Source organism: Podarcis raffonei, chromosome 9, assembly GCF_027172205.1.
Source record: "Podarcis raffonei isolate rPodRaf1 chromosome 9, rPodRaf1.pri, whole genome shotgun sequence".
In the NCBI taxonomy this organism is placed as follows: Eukaryota; Metazoa; Chordata; class Lepidosauria; order Squamata; family Lacertidae; genus Podarcis; species Podarcis raffonei.
In genome coordinates this window covers 42,071,936-42,094,437 of record NC_070610.1, presented here as the reverse complement: position 1 = coordinate 42,094,437, position 22,502 = coordinate 42,071,936, and the positions used below count along the sequence as shown (strand labels likewise).

The following is a 22,502-nucleotide window of genomic DNA, read 5'->3' as shown; positions in this document are numbered from 1 at the left end:
CCTTCCGATCGGCAAGCCCAAGGCTCAGTGCTTTACACCACAGCGCCACCCACAGTCTGTCCTATTTCTATAATTAGCAGAGATCATTATGCTGAGGAATCTAATGCCTAAGATTTCAGAGAAGGCACATTACCTTCTCCACATCTGTACATCTGTTTCTATTGAAAACAGTAGGTCTGTGAGTAAGCGTTGATGCATTTGTGACCATCGGAATTCAGGAATGCGAAACATGGTAGACCTAGAGTCCCTTCTCTGTCCATCTGAGGCAGCTCCTGTGCCTTGGCTTGCTGCATCTTGCTGTCTTGATGTCTATACAAATAAAACATATGTAAACATTATGTTAAAAGTTCAAACTGAAATATTCCAGAAGACCTCAGACCTAAAAAGTTTGTATAGCTCTAAAATGTAAAATTATGTCTAACTAATTCTACAAAGTGGGAACTACATTTAATAAGTCAAAAATGGCAACTAGTTTATACCAATTCTACACACTACAGAGCAATTGTACCACCATTTCTGCCAGCCAAGACAAGCATAAGCAGCAGCTGCTACACCTTACCACATAGGGTGAATATATTGCTGCTGACTGTGATCTCCCTCCTTTGAGGAAGTATGGTGTAGGATGATGGTTTTCCATTGGAAGATGTCTCTGCAGGAGGGAAGCACTTAAGTCCATCACTATTTAAATATTAAATCAGTAAGCATCACTGACCTGGATGCTAAAAGTATGATGAGAGAGTGATGCACATCTTACGCCAATTCTTGTTTAGCTGATTAAAAATGATGTTATGTAGAGACTCTGACGTGACACTTTGTTCTCAATATTTGTAGCCAATGATCAAATTTATTTTTACAGCTCTATGGGGTTTGACCAACTCTTTTTCAGCTGAGTGTTGGTCGTCATTATGAAATACATACCCACTAAGAAGAGAACTGTGGTCTTTTTTATAAAAAAAAGTTACGTAAATTGATCAAACACCTTAAAATTCTGCAATATACTTAACATTTTTAGATGAAGTAATTGAGGTACAGAACCTACCTCAGGGAGGGAATGAAGAGGTTGATTTACTTCCAGGCTAGTGCTGGACTTTAACTCTAATCTTTCAGTATCTGATGCTACACTGGAAACATCAAGCTTTGCTATTTTCTTGTCTGAAACCACCACCGTTTCTGAAATATGTGGCTGCATATCATCTACCGTTGTTTTGGTTTGAAGGTTATCAGTATTGTGTTCATCTGCCTTCTCTGTAATATCTGCATTTGGTTGAGCTTTCGTATCACTAATTTCAGAAGCATTGGTTTGTGGCAAAGCATCTGACCCTTGTCCTGTTTCCACAGATGCATCAGCAACTTTGGGTTCTAAAGCAACTGAAACTGGTTCTTCCAATGTAGCAGTATGTTGCTGTACTGCTGGTGCTACCTGGCTTTCCGACAAGGTATGATCTTTACTGAGTTTAGGAGCATATTCCTCTGAGGTAAAAGGTAGGCTGCTCTCCTCTTTTAAATCGACAAAATCTTCCTCCTCCTCCTCCTCCACTTCTGGCGTTAGTTTTTCTAATATTTCTGGGCTTTCAAGTGTGTCTCCTTCAACATTTTGTGAAGGGGATTGTGCAATGGCAGCTACTGTCTCTTCCTCATGATTTGCTTCAGTGGTTTCAGAAGCAGCTTCTGAATCTTGCTTTATTGCTTCAGCCTTTAGGGGAAGTTCCAAGCAAGGTGCTTTACTTAGATCAGGAGTTCTCCAACCATTTTCTCCTTCTGTTTGCTTTTCTTCGTTCATTTCCGAGTTAGCTTGTTTTTCAAAATCAGGTGGTCTACCTTCAGCGTTCAGAGTACTGTTTTCTACTTTACCATTCCCAACATCATTGGCAGAAGTACCAGCTTCTTTTGTTTCCAGATGCTGCTGCCTTCCTGTAACTTCAGCCTCCCTGCTGGTTCCTGAGATACTTCTAATTAGAGTTGATGGACCAGCACCAGAGTCTTCATCTCCTTTTTCTTGATATTCCCTGAACATTTGAGAAAGGCTCTCCTTGTGTATTTCAAAAGTTACCTTTGAAAAGAATGATTTCAATTCTGTAAATGTTTAAAACTTACAACGTATCCTACAAATTCTTTTATAAAGCCCCCCCCCCCAATGGATAGGTCTACAACTTCGCAGAGTGATCATAAATATATGTAATTATAACTGCATAATGCAAGATAACCGAGTGCTGACCCTTATAGTATTAATACAGATTGAATCATTAAATGTTATTGACTTTTTGATATTTTATTTACACAGAGTTTAAATCTAGAAGCCATTTCAATATTCAAGACAACCTTTACACATAAACACGGTCATTTAAATTGCATATAGTTGTATCTTGGAAGTTGAATGGAATCCATTCTGGAAGTCCGTTTGACTTCCAAAACGTTCAGAAACCAAAGTGTGGCTTCTGATTAGCTGCAGGAACACTCACTTCCGGGTTTGCAACGTTCCGGAACCAAAACATTTGAGTACCAAGGTGTTCCAGATCCAAAGTATGACTGTAGTTACAATCACATGGAAAGGGAGAACTGGGCCCTGCCATTATATCTCAGCAAACCCACAGTGCCTACACACTAGAGATCACATAAGCAACAGGGAAACTGCCAGGTAGTATTCCATTCTGTGGAACCCTGTACAATCCCTGTACAATCCGCAGGCTCCTTACTATAGATGTGATCTTAAACAATTGACACTATTTAGGTGGCCAAAGGAAGCCTTGTAAATCAGTCCACTAAAGTTAATAGCCCTCTGGAAGCTGGCACAGAAATGCAATTCTGTGCTGGATACAGAGGAGAGGCCATCCTCTGGCATCCTATTTGGTTTCTTTATAGCAAAGGAGCAAAGAAGAGATGAGTTAGGTACAGAGGATTGTTCCGGCCCACTCACTCACCAACATACAGTTACATGGCAAACCAGGCAAGTGACTACATTAAAGGCGGTTAAGGGACTTTAAATGATAACGACAAGCAACTCCCCATTTACACAGGGGTTACGTTCCGAAACACCATGTGCAGCAGCGGATGTGCGTAAGCCCCCCCCCCCGCGGTGCCAAAAACGGCACACGCGTCAGCGATTGTGCGCAAATGGGGAGGTGCCTGTACATCGGTAATTGAACTCACTGAATTTCTCACAACAGAGGTATATACTGTAAGTGGATAACTTATTAAAATAGAAGAATTAGATGCTTGTACTCAGAATATACTAAAGCAGAAAGGTATTTTTCTTAAATTCAACCAAGCACACATGTATTTTTTTTACGAATTTGTTATTTTTGTGCTATATATAACACTACAGTAACAATTCAGGTGACATGCTAGAGACATGATAATGTCAATGTAGTATGAATAATTTCCCTGAGAAAAATTTGAGTTATTCATATTGCATATTCAATCACCAACATCAGAGAAAATAGATGGGGTGAAAGTAAAGTAAAATCCCTTAGGTAGATACACACACCCCTGATTGAACATAAGGCAAAGGCTGTTTGTTAAACGAAAGCAAATCAGTATTTTGCTTCTAGTTCCTATCATGCATTCATACTCTTCCATTTAGTTCACTCTATCTTTTCTATGTCAGCAATATATTTTTCATTCATTCCGACAAAGGTGTGATGAGTTGAAAGATTTATAGCTCAGGTTTTTAAGATTCATTTCCCAAAGAGATGCCCTAAGCCCTGCAGAGTTTTTCCATCAGCTAACTTAGTATCTACAGCATTAAATATTCCCTTAGGCAAACTAGTCTCAGAACAGTAAGCTTTGTCAAGGATATTCATGGACACCTTTTCATTCAGTAACACATTACATATTCTTCACTTGGTTCTTATAAGAAAGAGTGTGCCTGCCTAGTGTACAGAATAATAAGAAGTAGCAGAAAAAGTGCCACAATATTTTCTTTTTTATAAAACCACAAATTCCATTGCAAAATATATAGCATGTAAGATTCCCCCCTTCAGAATGCACTATACATAACAAAAGGATACAAAAAGAACAATAGTCCATCACTAATTAGATTAAAATCTGGCTTTGAGAGGTGTGTGTGTGTACACACACACACACACACACACACACAAACATATATATTCATTTTTTCAATTAAAAACTCTCAAGACAGGATGTAGTTTATTAACTCATGATAAATTGGGGGGGAGAGACCCAGATATTCTCAGCTAGGCTGCCTTATACAAACTCAGAACATTGGAATGTCTACCCTGACTTGTAGAGGTTCCACAAATCAACTTGTCCGACTTATTTCATTGCTTAGACTGTGAATCATATTGTTATAATTTTGCCTTTCTATTTGCACACATGCAGTTTATAGTTAAAAAGTGACTGTTGTCTATGAGGCTCTCCTAGACATTCTTGGAGCTTCTGTAATGCAATGAACAGCTAAAGGAGAAGACACAAAAGGCTGATAGGATCTCAAGGATCTGCTTGGGAAAGCCTCACTTGCTTGTGATCTTGGGCAAGAATAATAAGGGCTGGGAAATGTGTGGAATGTTGGGCAGGACAGAGCCCCTGGAAGTGATTCTTGAGAGCTCATATTCCCTGCCCTGCCATTTGAGATGCCAGGTATTCTGCCAATGAACCAAGCTTGTTTCTTAGGGTTTACACTGATTGGCAGCAGCTCTCTGAGGTTTCAAGCCAGAGCCTTTTCCAGCCACACTCTGAGGTTCCAGGGGAGTGAACGAAGGACCATTTGTATGCAGAGCTTATGCTTTACCTATATTAAAATAGGGGTTCATAGTATGGTTAGTAAAGAACCTACATCAAGAATGGGGAAATGTGGCCCGGTCCAGATATTGTTAACTCCCACCATTCCTGACTACTGGCCATGCTGACTGAGGTTCTTGGGAGTTGTAATCCAGTAATATCTAGAGGGCTGACATAAGCCACTGATGAAAAGGCTTGTGAAGTGCTCCACACACAGCTACTGGAAAGTTGACTTGAGTTGCCAGTAAACCTCCAAGGTCAAGTACCTTTAGTTTTCTCTATGAATTGCCACAGATACAAAATTTCAGAGAGTTATGTTTTTCCTGTATTTGCCCTAACAAACTGGTATTGTGGCATAAGCTTTCATGGACCAGCTTTCACCTCAAGTAGGTGCCCCTACTTCAGTAGGCTCTAGTTCACACAAAAAACTTCTGTCTTAACAAATCTTTAACAAGTCTTTAAACTTGCAGAAACAATCTAAAAGTTGTAATGTTAGCCAAGAGAGTTTCACATTTACCTGTATCTGGCCTTTTTATATCTCCCTCTAGATGTTTGCTACTGTGAAGCTGGTAATTCACAATTAATTACCAAATATTGCTTTAAATTAGCAAGCTAAAAGGCCATTCATTAATCTTCACCATCATTTGATGCCTAATCCATAGCCATTTGCAACATTTGGAAAGCTCCTCTATGCACTACTAGTTAAAGACAGTTGCAAGCTAATAAATACAACATTCCCTTCTGCCATTAATTTTAACTTAATTTGACATTCAACATTCACTAATTGCTAGACATGAAGATTAGAATGCACTGTACAAAAAGGTTATGGTGACATATTCTGTATTAGAACTACAGTGCACATTGATCAAAAAGTAGCTATTTATTAAGATTTCACATTTGTTATTCCCCATATCTTATGCTTATATCGCATATATACAATGAGGTCAAGACTCAAGAAGAAAGGGAGGCTGGTTGTTCAGCCAAGCAACAGAACACCTTTTTTTGTATGTAACAAGGTTTACTGGAAATTAGCTCCTGTGCTGCTAAACTCCATCAATAAGCTATTCATAATTCCAGCAAATGTTGCTATTTTTTATCCTAATGAGAGCTTTATTGACTTGTTTTTCCACCCTCCTAGGAGCAACGCTAACAGTTCAGGCCTGGAAACTCTCTACACCATTCAGAAAACAAATCAACTTTGACTGGAGGCACCAATACCTGCTGATATCAATCCCAGGGAAATGAATCCGTCAAAGAGGAACAGAGGTACTGTACACACAAAAGCCTTTGCACATTCTGGCACCTTCCCCAGCATAACAAATCATTTGGCCCCCATACTGGCAAGCTTCTTACAACACAGATCAAAAGACTGTATTAGGTCCAAGCCATTTAGCTTAACTGTCAAAACACAAATGAAGTTACTTTTTTATATTGCATTAAAATGTTTTAATTGACAAGATTAGCTATTATGACTCATACCATATTGTGACGTATTTAAGGTGTGAATTACATTGTTGGTGGGTAATATTTTTTTCGAGTGTTATAAAGCAAATTATGGCCCTCAGAAGCAAATGAGCCCATTTTAAGAAGACAGGTAATTTCCCCACAGTCCTTCATATTTTCTTTGGTTGCATGTATGGGCAGCACAAGTTGTGTGTACTGGTGCACTGTGACCCTGTCATATGAACCATTGCCTTGTACTTTGACTTATCTATATGGGAAAGTCAGAATCCAGTTAAATATTGTTGATCCATCATGCCAAATATTCCTAATATGTTACTATTATTATACTATATTGACTGCTTTGCATAGGTTACTGTTTAGAAATTAAATCCCATAGTTATAGCACAGTACTATAACTAATTTTTAAAACTATTGTTTGAGGGCACACAGCAGCTTGGTTTCTACATCATAGTAAGCCAAACTCTAGTTTCCTGGAACTGTGCAAGCTTGTGGTCCCCCATAGAGAAACTTTGCTCCTGCTCCTGCCCCTACCTTTTTTAGTGCCATGCCATGCTGTACTAAGCCAAGGTTTGATCATTAGGCCTTGCAAAGCCTCACAGGGCATGCAGAGCACCATGAACAGGACTTCATCAGTGCTGGCAATCAGCTGACTTGTTAGTTATTGCAAAGTCCAGTGCACAGCACTCTGAAAGATCCTACAATAAGCTGATCATCAGGTCTGGTGAAGTCCCATGCATAGATCATCAGGGACTGCAAAGCCAGGCGCTTGCAAAGCCAGGCTCTGCAAGGTCTGATGATGCACTAATTGTCAGGGCTTGCAAAGTCAGGTATGTAGTGCTTTGCGCATGGTGCCTGCAAGCCTTTCAGCTCACCTATGTCTTTATCTGCCCCACACCTGCTTTATATATGATATTAGGTGTAAGACTAGTGAGCAGGACTTGGCTAAAATGGTCTTGTGAGTCAAATGGAAAGGTCCAGTGGCTAGAGGTTCTGCACCACTGATCTACAGGATAAAGATTATATTGAAGCTTGAAAAGAAAGTAGAATACATAGGTAAGAGAGATGAAAGGAAATGGGTGTTGACTACTTGAAATACACAAGGGTTGTGGTGCTTCAAGTAAGAAATACAAAAGAAAGGTTTTGCAATCCACCTTGAGCACTTCAGTGGGAAGACAGGGTGGAAATATATCTTTCTATATACATAAAAATATAAGGTTGTCATCACACCACAGCTTGTGTGGCCATCAACAAGCAGTCACACCAACTCCAACATGACAACAGAATGGAAGGTAGGCAGGTGACTAAGCAAGCACTAAAGGTGGCAGGGGGGTCAAGCAAGCTGTTTAACAGAGATGGGGAAATACTTCAGAGAGTCATTTTGCCAAATAGCTCTCTATCTCCCTGCTCTTTTAAAAGGAGTTGGGGATTGGAGAGAGCTATGAGGGGACAGCGGTGAAGGGAGTAGGACAGGAGGTTTGGGTGACTTATGGGATAACAAGTGAGGGGATGGGTCAGGGGTAAAGGAAGGAGGGGCTGGGCAGGTGTGGGGAAGCAGGGTTTTTTAACAGGTTGATGAGCGGCTTAAATAAATGGGGAAGAAATAGCCATCATCAGTGAGACCATTAAGAAAACCAGATTCTGGTTGAGACTGGTCTGTCCTATTATCCAGGAACAAATCTGGCTTTTAGCCCTTGAAGAGGAATGCTCAGAACAAGCAGAAAGCTTGTTGTCATATGTCGCCATCTAGCTCTGTATTTTCTACTCTGATTGGCAACAACCACCAAGATTTCAGGTAGACATGTTTCATTTCACCTGCTACCTAGCAGGATTGAACCTGGGACCTGGCAACAAAGCATGTGCTCTACCCCATACATTATGATCGTCTTTTGAAATTTTACATTCTTCTCTCCTTTCCTCCCAATCCTGAATCCAATTCCTCTGCTTTGTTTTTTTGGTGCAAGCTGAGCAGCAGAAACATAGTGCCATCTTCATTCAACACTGTGGCTCGGTTCAGAAGACAGCAATTAATTGCCTTCTGGAGTATCACTCGGGGTGGGGAATAGGTATGAGGCCCCATCACAACACTGTTGTACTTGAGCACAATTTCCTTTCCCCATAGTAGTGAATGGCAGTTATAGACAATTATAAAGGGACACAATAAAGAGGAAATCTAAATATGTTGCCAGACCCTGGCGATACCTGTCATTAGGAATTAAGCCTGCTCCTATTGGCAGAGGGCAAATCCTGGATTCGATTGCAAGCCAACTTGTGAACAAATCCTAGAATAGCAGCACATAATGTTGTGAACCAGATACATTTTCTACTAAATGTGTGGGCAAGGCCAATGTTCCTCAGTGCTCTTGATCCTATTCATCCAATATACCATAATTTCATTTCACCATAAGAAAGAGTTAAATCTGGGTATAGAGGTTGTGTGTACTATTTATCCTTTAACAGATAAATTCATATGAGAAGATTTGTCTCAAACTTTTTGTTCATGTTCAATCAACTTAGAATTGCATCCAACAAAATCTTCGCGCTCATAGATCAACTTCTACAAGCACAATGGAATTTTTGCTCCCACCACCTGCACCAGTCCAAAATCTGCTCTGCAGGAGTAGGGGAATCTCATAGTGGATTTGAGGAGGGCATGGATAAAGAGAGGGAGGGGACATTCTGCTGTGCTCGCATGTGCAAGGATTTAGTTGGATACAACGTGATGTAAAGAAGCTTCCATATCAAGTGGTTCCTTACACTGACAGTTTTCTTTAAGATCTCGCATGCTCATATTTCCCTGCTGATTTGGGCTATGGTTCCTAGTTTGAGTTAATGAATTATCTTGTTTCCCCTTATTTCAGCTCACTCATTTATCAGGCAGGGTCCAGGCTTCTGCTCAGCTCATGCTGGAAGAAAGAGGGCAGGCTCCTATGCCTTCTCAAAACTGCCAGCTGTGGAACTGCAATTCCACAGGTGTGTCTGGCACCTTCTTTGTATAGCTTTCATCATACACTGGAAAGGCTATTCTTCTGATATAAATTGTTTTTAAAGGATTTTAATACAGCACAATCACATCTTACGGACATTTAACTTGCACAATTTCAGTCATACATGGTTCAAGGCAGGCTGGCTGAAACTACACAAGTTAACCCCCTTGGGTATACACAATTTTCATGTATACGTGGAACCCTTGGAATTGAAACCCAATGTAAGATGTGATCATACTGTACTGATATTTTATGTAGTTGTAACACACCCTTACTCTAAAAAGTGAGTATGGACCTATGTGAATAAACAAAAGATGAAACCAAGAACAAACTCGTGATTTGTCTGGTGTGAGAGAAACCACAAGCCTGGACTTGGAAGTAATGGAATGTCAAATCATTGCTTAACCTCAGGTGGCACGATAACCAGAGGACCAGGAGAAGAATGCTTCAGCTCAGGAATCTGGATACTTTCCAGTTTGTGATAAGCCATGGTTTGCCTCACTATTATGATTGAACTGGTCCATTCACGCAGATCAACATTAGGGTAACACAGAACTGTGTCATGTTATATGTGTCCTATGTGCATTGACAATACAGTAGGCAGTTGGAATAAAGAGATACTGGAGCAGCTGTTTAGAACTGCAGTGTTGTCCCCAATCTTCTATTATGTTTTTCCAATGTCTTAAATTTTGTCTCAAAGTTTAACCCAGGAGTAGCTTTCAAGGATGTAAGTTCTGTTCTTATCATTTTAAAAACTGAAGACACATAGGGAGATTAGTCCTGATACCTCTATCCCTCTAGTTATACCATCAGGAGGGTGGAAATCCCAGCCCCCAGAAACATTGTGACCTTTGTGGTAAATCCAGGGATAAAGCTGCCCACTGCGTGATATAGCCACCTCTTTTCGCACTTTAAACTCTGTAATAATTCCCCATAAATCAAGTTTAGCTAACGAATCATTTTTGCTCACCTTCTCTTTTGAATTTTGTCTGCATCTGCAAGACTGGGCAAGTCAAATAAGCTACTATACAATTCAGCCTAATTTAATGGACGTCAGTTCTACAAAGTGATACTAACTGGCATATTACTGAACATTGTGCCTATTCATAGTATTAAATAGTGAAACCCAAATTATTTTATATTTTAATTTATGGCAATTTAAATCCCTGTTTGCAGTTTCAGAGGAGGATAATTTCCAAGAAATCTGTACATATAGGGGGAAAAGTTAAATATCACACAAGCAGATTAAACTATCATGAAGCAGTGTTTTAAATATACTCTGGTACATTATTCAAATTGCTATACAGCTGAAGTCTACAAATATGACCCATTAGACACTTCATATGACCAGCCATAATGAAGTAATTTTTTAAAAAATATATCAAAAATTTAAAAACCCTCAATTTAAAAAAACAACACATTTCCAATATATATATATATTAACTTGGTTGCTTCATAAATGCATAGATTATAGCAAAGTAAATATCACAACATAAATACACTGAAGTAGCCATTTTTACTTTTTGTTTTTAAACAGTAATACGCCCATCCTTTATTATTAACCACCCACTAAAGGCTCCCCAAAATACATATTTATTATGAATATGGCAACTGCTCATTGTAAAATCAAGTTCTGTTAGAGAATTTAACACAGTTAACACAGCTACTGAAAAACTCAGGTTAAACCAAATTCTCTCTTATAATAATAGTATCGAAGATGCAAGGGGGAAAGAAGCAGTTTAAAATAAAATGAAATAAAAGGCTTCACAAAGGACTTTAGCTTTAAGAGGATTATGCGCACCTTTAAATCCTGAGAGCAAAAGAAAGCAATGTAGTGCAATTATGCCACAAAAGCCATCGCTGCTTATAAAGCGTAGTGTAGCTGTTGGAGAAGAGGGCTACAGTGACAAACAGCTTCCCTGCTACAAAGGTGGCAGGAAATCTATCAAACTGGACAATAAAATTGCAATTGAGTTTCTTTGGCTTTTTATAGCAGCCGCATGTATCTTGATGTGTAGCTCTGCAAAACCTAACCAATTCTGCAACACTCGTTTCTTTTACACGCTAGTACTTTTATCAGGAAGCAGTGTTGTAAATTAGCAGTAGATGCAAAAATGATATAACATTAATCGCATTCATTAGCACTTTGCATCAAGATGTATTAAACAAAAAAATGGAAAAAAGCTATTCCTGCAACTAAATGTAAGAAAGCATTGTCTCAATACAAATACTTTGAAATGCTTTAATAATAAAAAAAAATTGCACATCGGTTGTTCACATAGCTTATATCCTTGCCGATCTATCTGAATCCAATAAAAACCATCTGTAACCAATTTTAAATATTTTTAGGAAGGGAAAAAATATCAATTTTCAAGACCCTTTGTCCTCAGAATATCAATAGAGACATTTAATTGAAAATCTTAATGCATCCAGGGAATACCTTGCAAGGATGAACTTGAGATCTGGGTGAATTAACTATCTCAATTCAGCAATCTTGTACAACCTATTTGTGTACTCATCACTCTTTAAGCCCAGTACCAGGTTCCATCTGGCTGATGGGTTCAAATACCTTCCAAACAACATATGCATGCACTAGCCCTTGAAACGCTAAGACAGAAAGGGGAAGCAGCAATTTAACTCAAGGCAGAGCAATGGAGTGCAAGAAAGGCAACAGTCAGTTGGGAAAATACAATTCAACTGAGTAGGATGCGAAGAAATGACAATGTGGCATAAACATGCTCTGCTCCTATTTCACTTTTCTAGTGGGACAGAAAGTCATTCTTTTTACGATACGATAATCTTTATTGTCATTGTGCCATACAGAACAACGAAATTGAAAAAAATCTACATCAGACAACAAGCCTGCTATCCCAACTATCCCAGCCTGGTTAGCCCCTAAAAACTCTGATACCCCATGTTAAAAAAAACCCCAACAACCTAGAATTGTTGGTAATAGCCTCAAATTTTGAAGTTTCCAGCAGAATTGAGGAAGGGCTCATACATTGATGAAAAGACTAAAAGTAGAGCCAGGGGACACTGAAGCGCAAACTACATGTGATGACAGCAAAACATTTTTTGGGCAGGCAGAGATTTTAACCATCACATATATACAGAATGGCAGGAATCAAAAATTTAAAAAAGTGAAAGAGCCATGTGGTTGAGGACAGCTGAACTCTCTTCCTGTTCCTATGGCTTCACTTTCCTACTGCTCTCCTCCCTCTACAAAAGGTGAAGCACTTTTCTTCTCCTTTGGCTCACTTCCAATGTCAGTGCCTCGGAGGGAGGGGTGGCGGAGGAGAGGGGAGGGCAAAATAATTTTGGGTACTGACTGCTGGGGAAAGAGCTGTGGAGGGTGGTTGGTCTTTCCTCACCTGCAGCCTTGTTTTGCTCTTAAATTGGTTCCCCTTCTCCCTCTTTATTGGAGCAGGGCCAGCTTTAAGCAAATATACCTGAAACTGTCATGTGTTGTTCAGGCTTCCAAGAAACAAGGGTATGGGGAAAAGCCACAGAAAGAAGGAGGAAGGCAGTCATGAAAGAGCTAGTAAGGAAAGAGATGGGGAGCAAAAGAAGAAGAAGAAATATGGGGAGCTGGTCATGAAACCAAAACAATTTTTTAGTAAGTAGAAAGCTTAGAATTATAGGAACTGGAAGCATGGAAAAATAACAGCGACAAATTGTAATCATCTACTGAAGCTTTTGAGAGCATGAAATACTATTTTTAGGGATATATGCATGTTATGAAAATATTTTGATTACACCCAATCTGCAAAGATATGTTTTGCTTTCTGAAAGGCATTACTAGGTCTAGAAAATATGTATTATTCAAACCTTCAGTTTTTGCCCTGTTAAAGACCCACTTACATTAATATAGCTGAAAAGACCATTTAAAATTTTACCAACCCATATTTAAGCTATGTGCTCATACATCCCTCTTGCGTAAGGAAAGCTCTGTTTTATAGTCAATCTATTAACTGTTATTACAGTTTCTGTAATTCAGAGATTTCAATGTTTTGAATTCAAGCCTGAATTTCAGTTAAAAATAGCACATATGCTACAAATGCTAGTGTTGTACTTTGAAAAGAGAAAGGACTTGATTATCAACTAGCAGTATCAATGTTATTTCTCTATTTTCAATTAAAGCAGTTCTCTCGCTACTTAAAAAAAAGTAATCACGACCTTTGAAAAATAAATCTGTTATTTTACTTATGCTGTCTTCAACTGTACCACACCTATGAATATAGCTGAAATAACCATTTTTATACCTGGATTGTGCGGTCTATATACCAGACATCCTAAAATGCATGCATTGGTGTCTGAGGAGAAAAACGTACCTTTTTTTTTCTTAAGTTGCGCAAGTCCCCATTTGGAAGCTCACCCAAAACAGTATTAAAAATGTTTGGGGGTACCAAAAGGATGGCACGGAAAAGGAGATACTGCAATAGCTATAGCAACTTCATTCTAAGATCTTCATTTCAATTGAAGGAAAGTTACCACCGTTTTAAAAAGAAAAAAACAAACCTCGTTCCCTTACAATATTGCTATAGCTGCAAAAAATTATCCTCATACTAGGAAACTTGATTTGTTCCTTTATTCACAAAGCAACTTTTTCCCTAGCTCCCTTTCCTCTCTTTGTTTGTCTGGAAAGCAGATTTTGTTCCTGTTTCTTCTTTAGACTTTAGCGATTTGGTTCACAACCACTTGGTGTTAGTAAAGGCCATTTTTGGTCTTAGAAACAGACAAAGTGCGCCACCTTGTGTTTCAAACTCAAGTAATTCCACTGCACATACATTCCACAATAAAGCCTCATAAAACACAGTTCTTTGAAATGTCAGATTAAGCATCCTAGTACCAAGCTGTCACATTACAGTTGGCAAGGAGCATGCTTAAACTTATTATTTTAATAGTCTGACAAATTTAATTATTCTGTATTATGAAAATGTAGCTCTTCCCTTATTCTACCTATTCAGATATTGTGCTTCAGCCCTTTTTCTGGGCTCACCATGATCTGAGACTTCCTGGGAAAAAATACATAATTAATAATAAATTTTCTTTGTATAACTTACCTTTGAGTGTGTGATTGCTAGCGTATCTACCCAAACACGCCAGCCACCCCATTCGTATTTGACTGCATGGTAAAGTAAAATCCGAAAAATGGCATACACCATTTCAGTTATCTTCTGTTCATCAGCATTTTTTGGGTTGAAATAGCAAAGTGAAAGCATCCATTCCTGCCACACAGAGCACTGTAGTAAACTCCTGCAAAATTGTTGACACTGATAAATCGTAAGTTAGAAACGTGCAAACATACTAGAACTCAAGACAGCTTAGGTTTTAAAGGCAAAAAATAAATAAACCAGCATGGATTGAACATAACTGGTAATTATCTATATTACCAAATTTATCTATATTTTAAAAGCGAGTTCAGGTTATTTGAAACCAATTCAAAAATTAGTTTAACGTTATTCAAACTGAAGAGAGTTTTATGAAGCGTGTTGTGTATACACAAGCATCTACTTACCTCCTATTATCTCTGCTGCTATTAAAAAGCTTTATCATATCTGAGAGGAAGACTCTATGGACTTCCAGAGTTTCTGGACTCTGTGGAGAGTTACGCAGCAAGGTTGCAATAACCTTTAGAACCTCTGTAAAAAATATTTTTTGAAAAATAAGAATCAAATAATCTGAAAACTAGATGCATCGTTTCTCATTCTAGTTTCTTCAAGTTACACAAGGGCAATGAAGTTATGTACAGTACTGGAAAACTAAGCAGAAACTGCTAGATCCATTTGTGGGAAAGAAATGGAAGGCTGGAAGATGGGAGAAACTGTATTGAATATTTGGTCAAGAAGATCCAGATGTTCTCCATGTGCAAGTTTTGTGGAAAATCAAAACAAAACTGGTTCCTAGTATCACACACCTTGCAGTGTCAATTTAAACATGAGAACAAACTGCAGCATCCATACTCAGAAACAGTAAGTCTCTGATGATTGGATGCTGAACTCACACCACAAGGAAGAGAACTCAGTTGTTTCCTGTCCTGTCTGAGTTTACATACACACCTGGCGAACCCCTGTTATTAAATAGGACAAGCTGGGCAGTGATGTGATCCTTTCAAAATAATTCTACTGGGTCTGATTCAACAAGCCCTTCTAGCAGAAAGGAGCACAGTGGGGGGTTTCTCCCCTTCTCTCCACTGTGCTTCCACAAAATTACCTCAGAGGGGTCAGAAGAACACCCAGAACAGTGCGTGGCAGGAGGAGGGGGCAATCGTTCCTCCTGGCAGGCTGATGTGCTTGTGCTAATGAAAGGGTTGCCATTGTGCTACATGGAATTCCTCCCTATGTTTCCAAGTATACTTTTCTGCCACACAATGGCACTAATTCAGAGACATGGAAGTGAGACTTTTATAGTTAGTGGTCTGGTCCTGTCCTGTTAGAAATTTCTGGGGAAATGATTCAAGAAACTTAATAATCAACAGTGCTTTGCCAAGAGATCCATTAGTGCTTCTACTTGAATTGCTGGGAAAGGTAGAGTTGGGAAAAGTTTTAAAACCTTTATTTATCATTAACATGTAAAATGCAGGGGGTTGGATGGTTGTAAAACTTGAAAAATAGTTTATGGACAGTAAAATATTAATTGGACTTCCTTAAATTTATTTGCTTCTCCTCCTGCACATATGTTTATATGATTGCCTAGTTTTAGTTCCTTTGTTTTCTTCTCCCTAAAATTATTATTTTTTAAATAACAGGACTTAGGAGAGCTAAGAACATTTTTTTCTGTCACCATTCCAAGTTAGTTGCATTTATACAAGTAATCTCCCAAAAACCACAAAGGATCTGGTCCAATTATTTGCAGAGGTATATTCCTTTGGTAGAAATGCTATCCCAAGCTTAAGCCTTTTTTAAACATTTTGAACTAGTAAGAATAATCATAGTGTGTGTCAATTAACTATTTGCCCTATACCAGAAATACCATTTTGAGAATGAGATGCTACTCTGCTACTGAATGTTTAGTCTGTACACAGCCAACTATGCAAAAGGTGCTGTCACATGCAGAGACGTTTGTCACTTTGAATGTAGACTTTTCTGCCCGGACAGAGCGGACTTGCAGCTAGATTCAGCCCCAGCAACCAAGACACTGATATTCTTATCTAGCAATGGTCAGCAGGGCAACCTAGGCAGGTTGGGAGCTGTGCCCCTAGCTTCCTGAAACTGAGAGTGTCTGACACTAACCAAGAGGGGAAGGAGTGGGGAGTTCAGTGTAGGAACGTGGTAAGAGTGTTGGACTGGCTGCACTGCCCCATTTGGAAGCCAGACATCCAACAATACAATGTTGTTGTTGTTGTTTAGTCGTGTCCGACTCTTCGTGACCCCATGGACCGGAGCACGCCTGCAATGTTAATTTAGCCCCATGCAATGTTAATTTAATTAATACATAGTATTAATTAGAGGACTCTTGGGAATCCCTTCCAACTCTGCAATTCTATAATTCTATTAAATAATACTAATAATAATGTTTTTGTTTAGAAAAAAAATCAGCCAAAAAAGTACAGCAACTTAATATTATAAGCCTGTTGCTACAGATTAGCAAGAATTGAGGGTGGTATTCAGCTAAGTTTTACTCATAGCACACCCACTAAAATTAATGGACCTAACTTAGGGCCAGATTCAACTTAGTAGTCCCACTAGCAGAAGCCCCTGCCCACATCACACGCACCTCAACTCCGAAATAGCTAGGGAGTATGTGAGAACCTTCAGAGCAGTGCATGGGCTGAGCTGAGGGCAAATCGTTCCATCAGGCAAACAGTCTGATGGAACACAGTCGTGTTCATTCATTTCAACTGACCTATGCTGAGTAAGGCTTAGTTGAATGACTCCAAGGCCCACCAGTTTCCGCCAGCAAGGCTAAGAGCCAGGAACACTGGGTGGTGTAGATGCACATAGGGAAGAGCACAACTTCCCATCCGTGCAATAAAAGTAATTTAGGAATGTTTCTGCCATAGCTTGCACTATACAGTGATGTCATACCAAACTGGATAATCAGATTTGTGATAGAATCTGAATGGCTGCTAAAATGAAAACTTCCTAGCGCTGCTGAACTTTGAAAAAAACTTATCATGCCACACAGCCAACAATCCCCAAATGGTGAGCATTAGATTTCTAATTCTACCCAAACAAATAATTTAAAGAGAGACACAAGTTCCCAGACTAATCCCTAACCCCAATTTGTGTAATTGGTGACTTCAAAGCTACTTTAGAACTGCTTTGGAGCTACTTAAAAGAACATAATGCTTACGAGGATTTTGTATTTTCACTGTTGAATCTGGGTCAGGATGCTGCTTATGTATCACTTGAGTACAAATCTGCTCAATAAGTATCTAGGGGAAAAGAAGGCATTATTATTAGGGCAAAATTCTAATATTTAAAAAAACATTACTCTGATTGGTGCATCCTTTAGGTAATGATCCCTCAAAGAGTTATTTCCATTCATAAAATGTTTCAAACCGCTGAATATCTCTAGCAGGACTAAACATAGAAAAGAGTGGATTGAACTGAAAAGAAATGTTGCTTTTAGATGTATAGCAAGCACTAAGAAACATTAGTTACTTTAGAAAATGAGTGTCTAAATAACTGAAGAAGTATGCCCACATCAGGTAACTGATAATACATATTAGTTTTCAATTACAATCCAATAATAGCCTCATTATAACAATACCAATCATTCAAATACCGAATTATATAATTTAGGTGTCCCCGCCCATGTGCTAGAATTGATGTTTTGATGATTTTCTTTATTTCTGCATTCCAAAATCTTATTAATTTCAATTACATTCCAGTCATAATAATAATCCCTTATACAACAACTGCAATATTAATAACTTTTATCTGTGTTGACACATTAAATTATTTATAAAACTATAAGCGAGGCATTCAAACTATATCCTTATTCTTCCTGTGTGTGGCAGTTATTCTGTCTGTAGTGTTTCTTCCTGTCCTTGTAGAATGTTATGTCTATCTTTTTCCGGTTGTTGCTGTTATCCCATCATGCCTTGGGCGAAGCTGATATCCCATTGTTATTTCATAAATTTCTCCATTGCTCCACCCCGTGCCCACATCAAGTAACTGAGTAAGCTTAATATAACTTATTCGTTGTATCAACAGATTGGACCAAAGTAACAGACTTGCTTACTGAAGGGTTTTGCAGTCTCATTCTGTGATGTCAAACATCTGTGATGTCAAACAGCCTGTGATGTCAAACATCTCAAACTACAGTCACACATGTCAGAAGAGCGTTCAGTGGTGGCAAGGCATCACTTTGGGCACAGAAGCCCAAAAGCTCATTTTGCAATAATGTCTACACCATTAGGGGAGGGAAAGGATTTTAATTCTAGTACCTCAAATAGCACATTATATGTGGTCATGGTTATTAAGCTTGTTTGAAGGGTGAGCCTCTCAGCCAGTAGAGAGAACAGTCCATGTCCAAGCATGATTTCAGCTTTTCTCCTAAAATTATACATAGGGAGGGGGAGAAGCACATCTGTTAATTTGTACGTTACATTTCTGAAAAAAGTAACTTGATCAAATTTGGGCCCAGTGTGGTTTTGAGACTGGAATCCCCCTCCCCAGAAATACCCCAATTTATTCTGCTGTTTTAGCTTATGTCTCCAGGGTTTTGGAGGCTATAATTTTAGTCCACTATGATAATCAAAAACAAAAAGCAGAAGAAGGAAAAGGAGAACCTTGAGTCTAGTATAATAAAGGGTTGACTTGCCTACAATTTAAGTTCACAAAATAATGAGTTAACAGATACTGATGTACATAAGACATATTTGTTTCTTCTGAAAATCTGACAGCTACATTTAACAACAGCAAAAATATTTCCAATCCAGTGATAAAACAAGTCTGTTGTTAACTCCCCCTACAGCAGTAACACCAAGTAATATATACAACCCAGACAAATAATATTTAAGGGCTTGTTTGCCTTTTGTGGGGAATCTACCAAATACTTACTTGGGTGCCAGATGCTTTAAGAAGTACCCCAACACTTTCAGAGCTTGTACCCGGATCCCTTCACTTTTTGATGCAAGAAGTTTATAGACAACACTAAAGAAGAGAAGGGGCAAATAATTCCATGAAATAAGTATGCCTAAAAGTCAATAAAGTGCTTTAGGGTAATTTTAGCTGGATTTGTGCCAAAGAACAGGTAAATGAATACATTAATGTTTAAATTGACATGACATATATCAATAGAAGATTGATTGGAAATGAATTTAAAAGATAGTATGTATTTAAAAAATACTAATACTAGCTTTCCAAAACATCAGTTTATAAAGAACACAATCTTTGGGCGAAACAGTATATTTGCTATTCATTCCTTTCACTCGGTTTGCAGTGTAAGAAAACACATTTATTAGCACTTCTACATTCCAAGTGACAGACTAAAAAGCTCTTAAAGGATTCAGTCTCATGTAAGAGAGAAACTTATGCTAACAGTAATATTTGACATGTGTCCCTTGCTAGTCATTTATGACAGCTTTCAGAAGACGGGGGGAAACAAATTCTGTCATCTGACATCCTTTTCTTTTTTACTCACACACTATGCTTGAAATTATTACATAAAAAGAAGGTTAATTCTATACATATTAGAATCCTAGAAGAGCTGTCTTGTATGCAGTGTTATAGATGTGTGTATTGCCCTTCTGTGTACATAGTTTGGTTTTTAGTCCCTCAGTTTCATCTCTTTAGTCAGATTTTAAAAAACAAACAAACACAAAAACCTGGTGTTCGTTTTTATTTAAAAATCATTTCTGATCAAGTGTAAAACAAACAGGTTATTTTACAACATATGTAAAGACTAAAAGCGGCTGCCACCATTGTTTTTTTCACCACAACTACAAGTGACAAATTCCCAACCAGAAAAATTGCATATCCAATGTTTAGCAAAATACTACACGAAAGGAAACATTTATCTGAATTTCTGGTCATCACAAATTTGACAGGAAATAATCATTATTCTGTATGAGTTACTGCTGTGCGATACTACACATACTGCTTAACGTGATTGTGCGTGTTTTTCCTCCAAGCCATAAGAGGAGCACACATGCACCAAGGGAACCATGTTTCATTGTGGAGCCTACCAAATTTACATAGGGTGCCAGATATCTATTGCAGTCACAATTTATATTGTGGCCTTTACTATATTTAAAGAGTGAACATAGTAAGTATGAGCTAGATTAAAATTCGGTTTAAAACTATAATCTGAAGGTTTATACACTAAATAACTGGCTGCAGGCTGGAGAGACCTTGTATATCTGAATCCTTGCTGGTTGAGACTTTTCAACACTACTCTGTCTCTTGTAGACAACCTGCTGTTCCTGCTTTCCTGTGGGAAGCACTAGCCCACCAAGTCAAGCTTTCTAGCCTCTCATCCGATTCTTATGGGACGCCTCCGTAACCAAGTGAAAAATGAATCTGCTCCTTCTGTCTGCAACAAGCCCAGATGGATTTCTGCTAATTTTCAAAACCAATGGACCTGAGGTGCATCTCAATCAGTAGATAGAGATATACTTTACTATAAAATTTCAAGTCTATTCAATTGCTTTTTTGTTTAGGAAGACAAAGCTTTGTTCATTTATTTGGCTTTCTTTAACGCATCAGGTCTTTATGCAGTGAGAAAGATTCCTGACCCATACCAGTTACAATCATATGACAAGAGGTAGGATGGTAATGTTACAATTTTCAGACTACATATGTGCACATGCATCAATCTGCATTACTGAGTTTGCAGATAAAATAAGAACTAAAATGCAACCACAACAAAGTAACTACCTTCTCAGCTAAAATCAAGTGGCCTTCACAAGGAAGCTAGAAGCCGGAACAAGCAACACCTATACATTCCAGTACTCTTCAGGTCATGGGTAGGCAAACTAAGGCCCGGGGGCCGGATCTGGCCCAATCGCCTTCTAAATCTGGCCCGCGGATAGTCCAGGAATCAGCGTGTTTTTACATGAGTAGAATGTGTCCCTTTACTTAAAATGCATCTCTGGGTTATTTCTGGGGCCTGCCTGGTGTTTTTACATGAGTAGAGTGTGTGCTTTTATTTAAAATGCATCTCTGGGTTATTTGTGGGGCATAGGATTTAGTTGTCCCCCCGTCCCCCCCAAAAAATAGTCCGGCCCCCCACAAGGTCTGAGGGACAGTGGACCGGCCCCCTGCTGAAAAAGTTCACTGACCCTTGCTTTAGGTGCTTTGGTGGTTGTCTTATTTACTTGATTAAAATGTGAAATTATCAGTTACTGATCACACATATAGGGAGCAGAAGAAGCTGGGTTTTTTTAGCCAAACTGATTTGCAGATATGGCAAACTAGGTAAGTATTTTTTGAAAAGTTTTCTTGCACTAATCATTCCCACTGGAATTCTTCTTCTTTGAAAACAAGTTTAAGTTAGCCAGATATTATAGATCATATTGATATGTCCTGCACAGGTGAATGATTCAGCTCAAAACAGCTGTATACAATTCACAGTTTTATTCTGACTTAGGTACTTCTTAGCAGATGCCAAGAATATTTTTTTTCCTGTCCTAAGGAATGAATGTCATCTAGTGTGAGTGCTCTGCACTAAAGAGAGGAAGAATAGGCAGAAGTGATAAACCATTCATTTGCAGCCATTTTTACCAAACTGATCCAGCCTTTGGAGAAGCAATTTTAATAAGATGCAAAGACTGTGAATGCTCTCATAAAGTTTGCTATCAGAACTGATCAACCAGACCTGCTGTGATAATGCTATTATTAATCTCAAATACAGCAGACAGGCAATTTTTGAGGAGCTCCGGATAACCAGACACAACAACATACATGCCATATACCTCTCTACAGATGAACAAATCTTTTCAAAGTGACATTTTGTCTGGTACTTCCAAATGCACACAAGTAAGGGAACCCCCCACACACACACATAATGCTTTGTTCCTGGGTAACAGCATCAACAGCTCATTGGAAGATGGAAATATACTGAAAAGGAGAGCACAGAGTCCATTAATAAAAGGGCTCTTAAAGGAGTGATAGTCTGCAGTACCTTAACTCTCAGATTTTCTTTAAAAACAACAACTGACCTTTATTTCCAAACTACAAATATTTAAAAACTTTTTTTGCACATGTTTAAGTATAAAGAACACTTAATTAGCCATATAGCTACATGTTAAGAATAGACTTCTTACCATACAATTATATCAAAGCTGTATACATTTTAAAATAAAAAAAACACACATCAACAAACGGGAAAATAAGTGATTTCTCACAGCAAACTAGCTGCACACAT

General features: G+C 38.5%; 1 protein-coding gene across 6 annotated transcripts in view; it reads right to left on the bottom strand.

Moving 5' to 3' along the window:
- The window catches only part of LRBA (LPS responsive beige-like anchor protein), a 361,620-nt gene that overhangs the window by 290,082 nt on the left and 49,036 nt on the right, over positions 1–22,502 (bottom strand). For all 6 annotated transcript variants that reach the window (XM_053403139.1, XM_053403142.1, XM_053403140.1 and 3 more), the window contains 7 exons: positions 19,196–19,288; positions 18,580–18,688; positions 17,481–17,562; positions 14,704–14,827; positions 14,249–14,441; positions 1,040–2,050; positions 134–309 (listed from right to left, as the gene is read on the bottom strand). In XM_053403139.1, the coding sequence (XP_053259114.1) occupies positions 134–309; positions 1,040–2,050; positions 14,249–14,441; positions 14,704–14,827; positions 17,481–17,562; positions 18,580–18,688; positions 19,196–19,288 (1,788 nt within the window). The remainder of the gene's footprint in view (positions 1–133; positions 310–1,039; positions 2,051–14,248; positions 14,442–14,703; positions 14,828–17,480; positions 17,563–18,579; positions 18,689–19,195; positions 19,289–22,502) is intronic.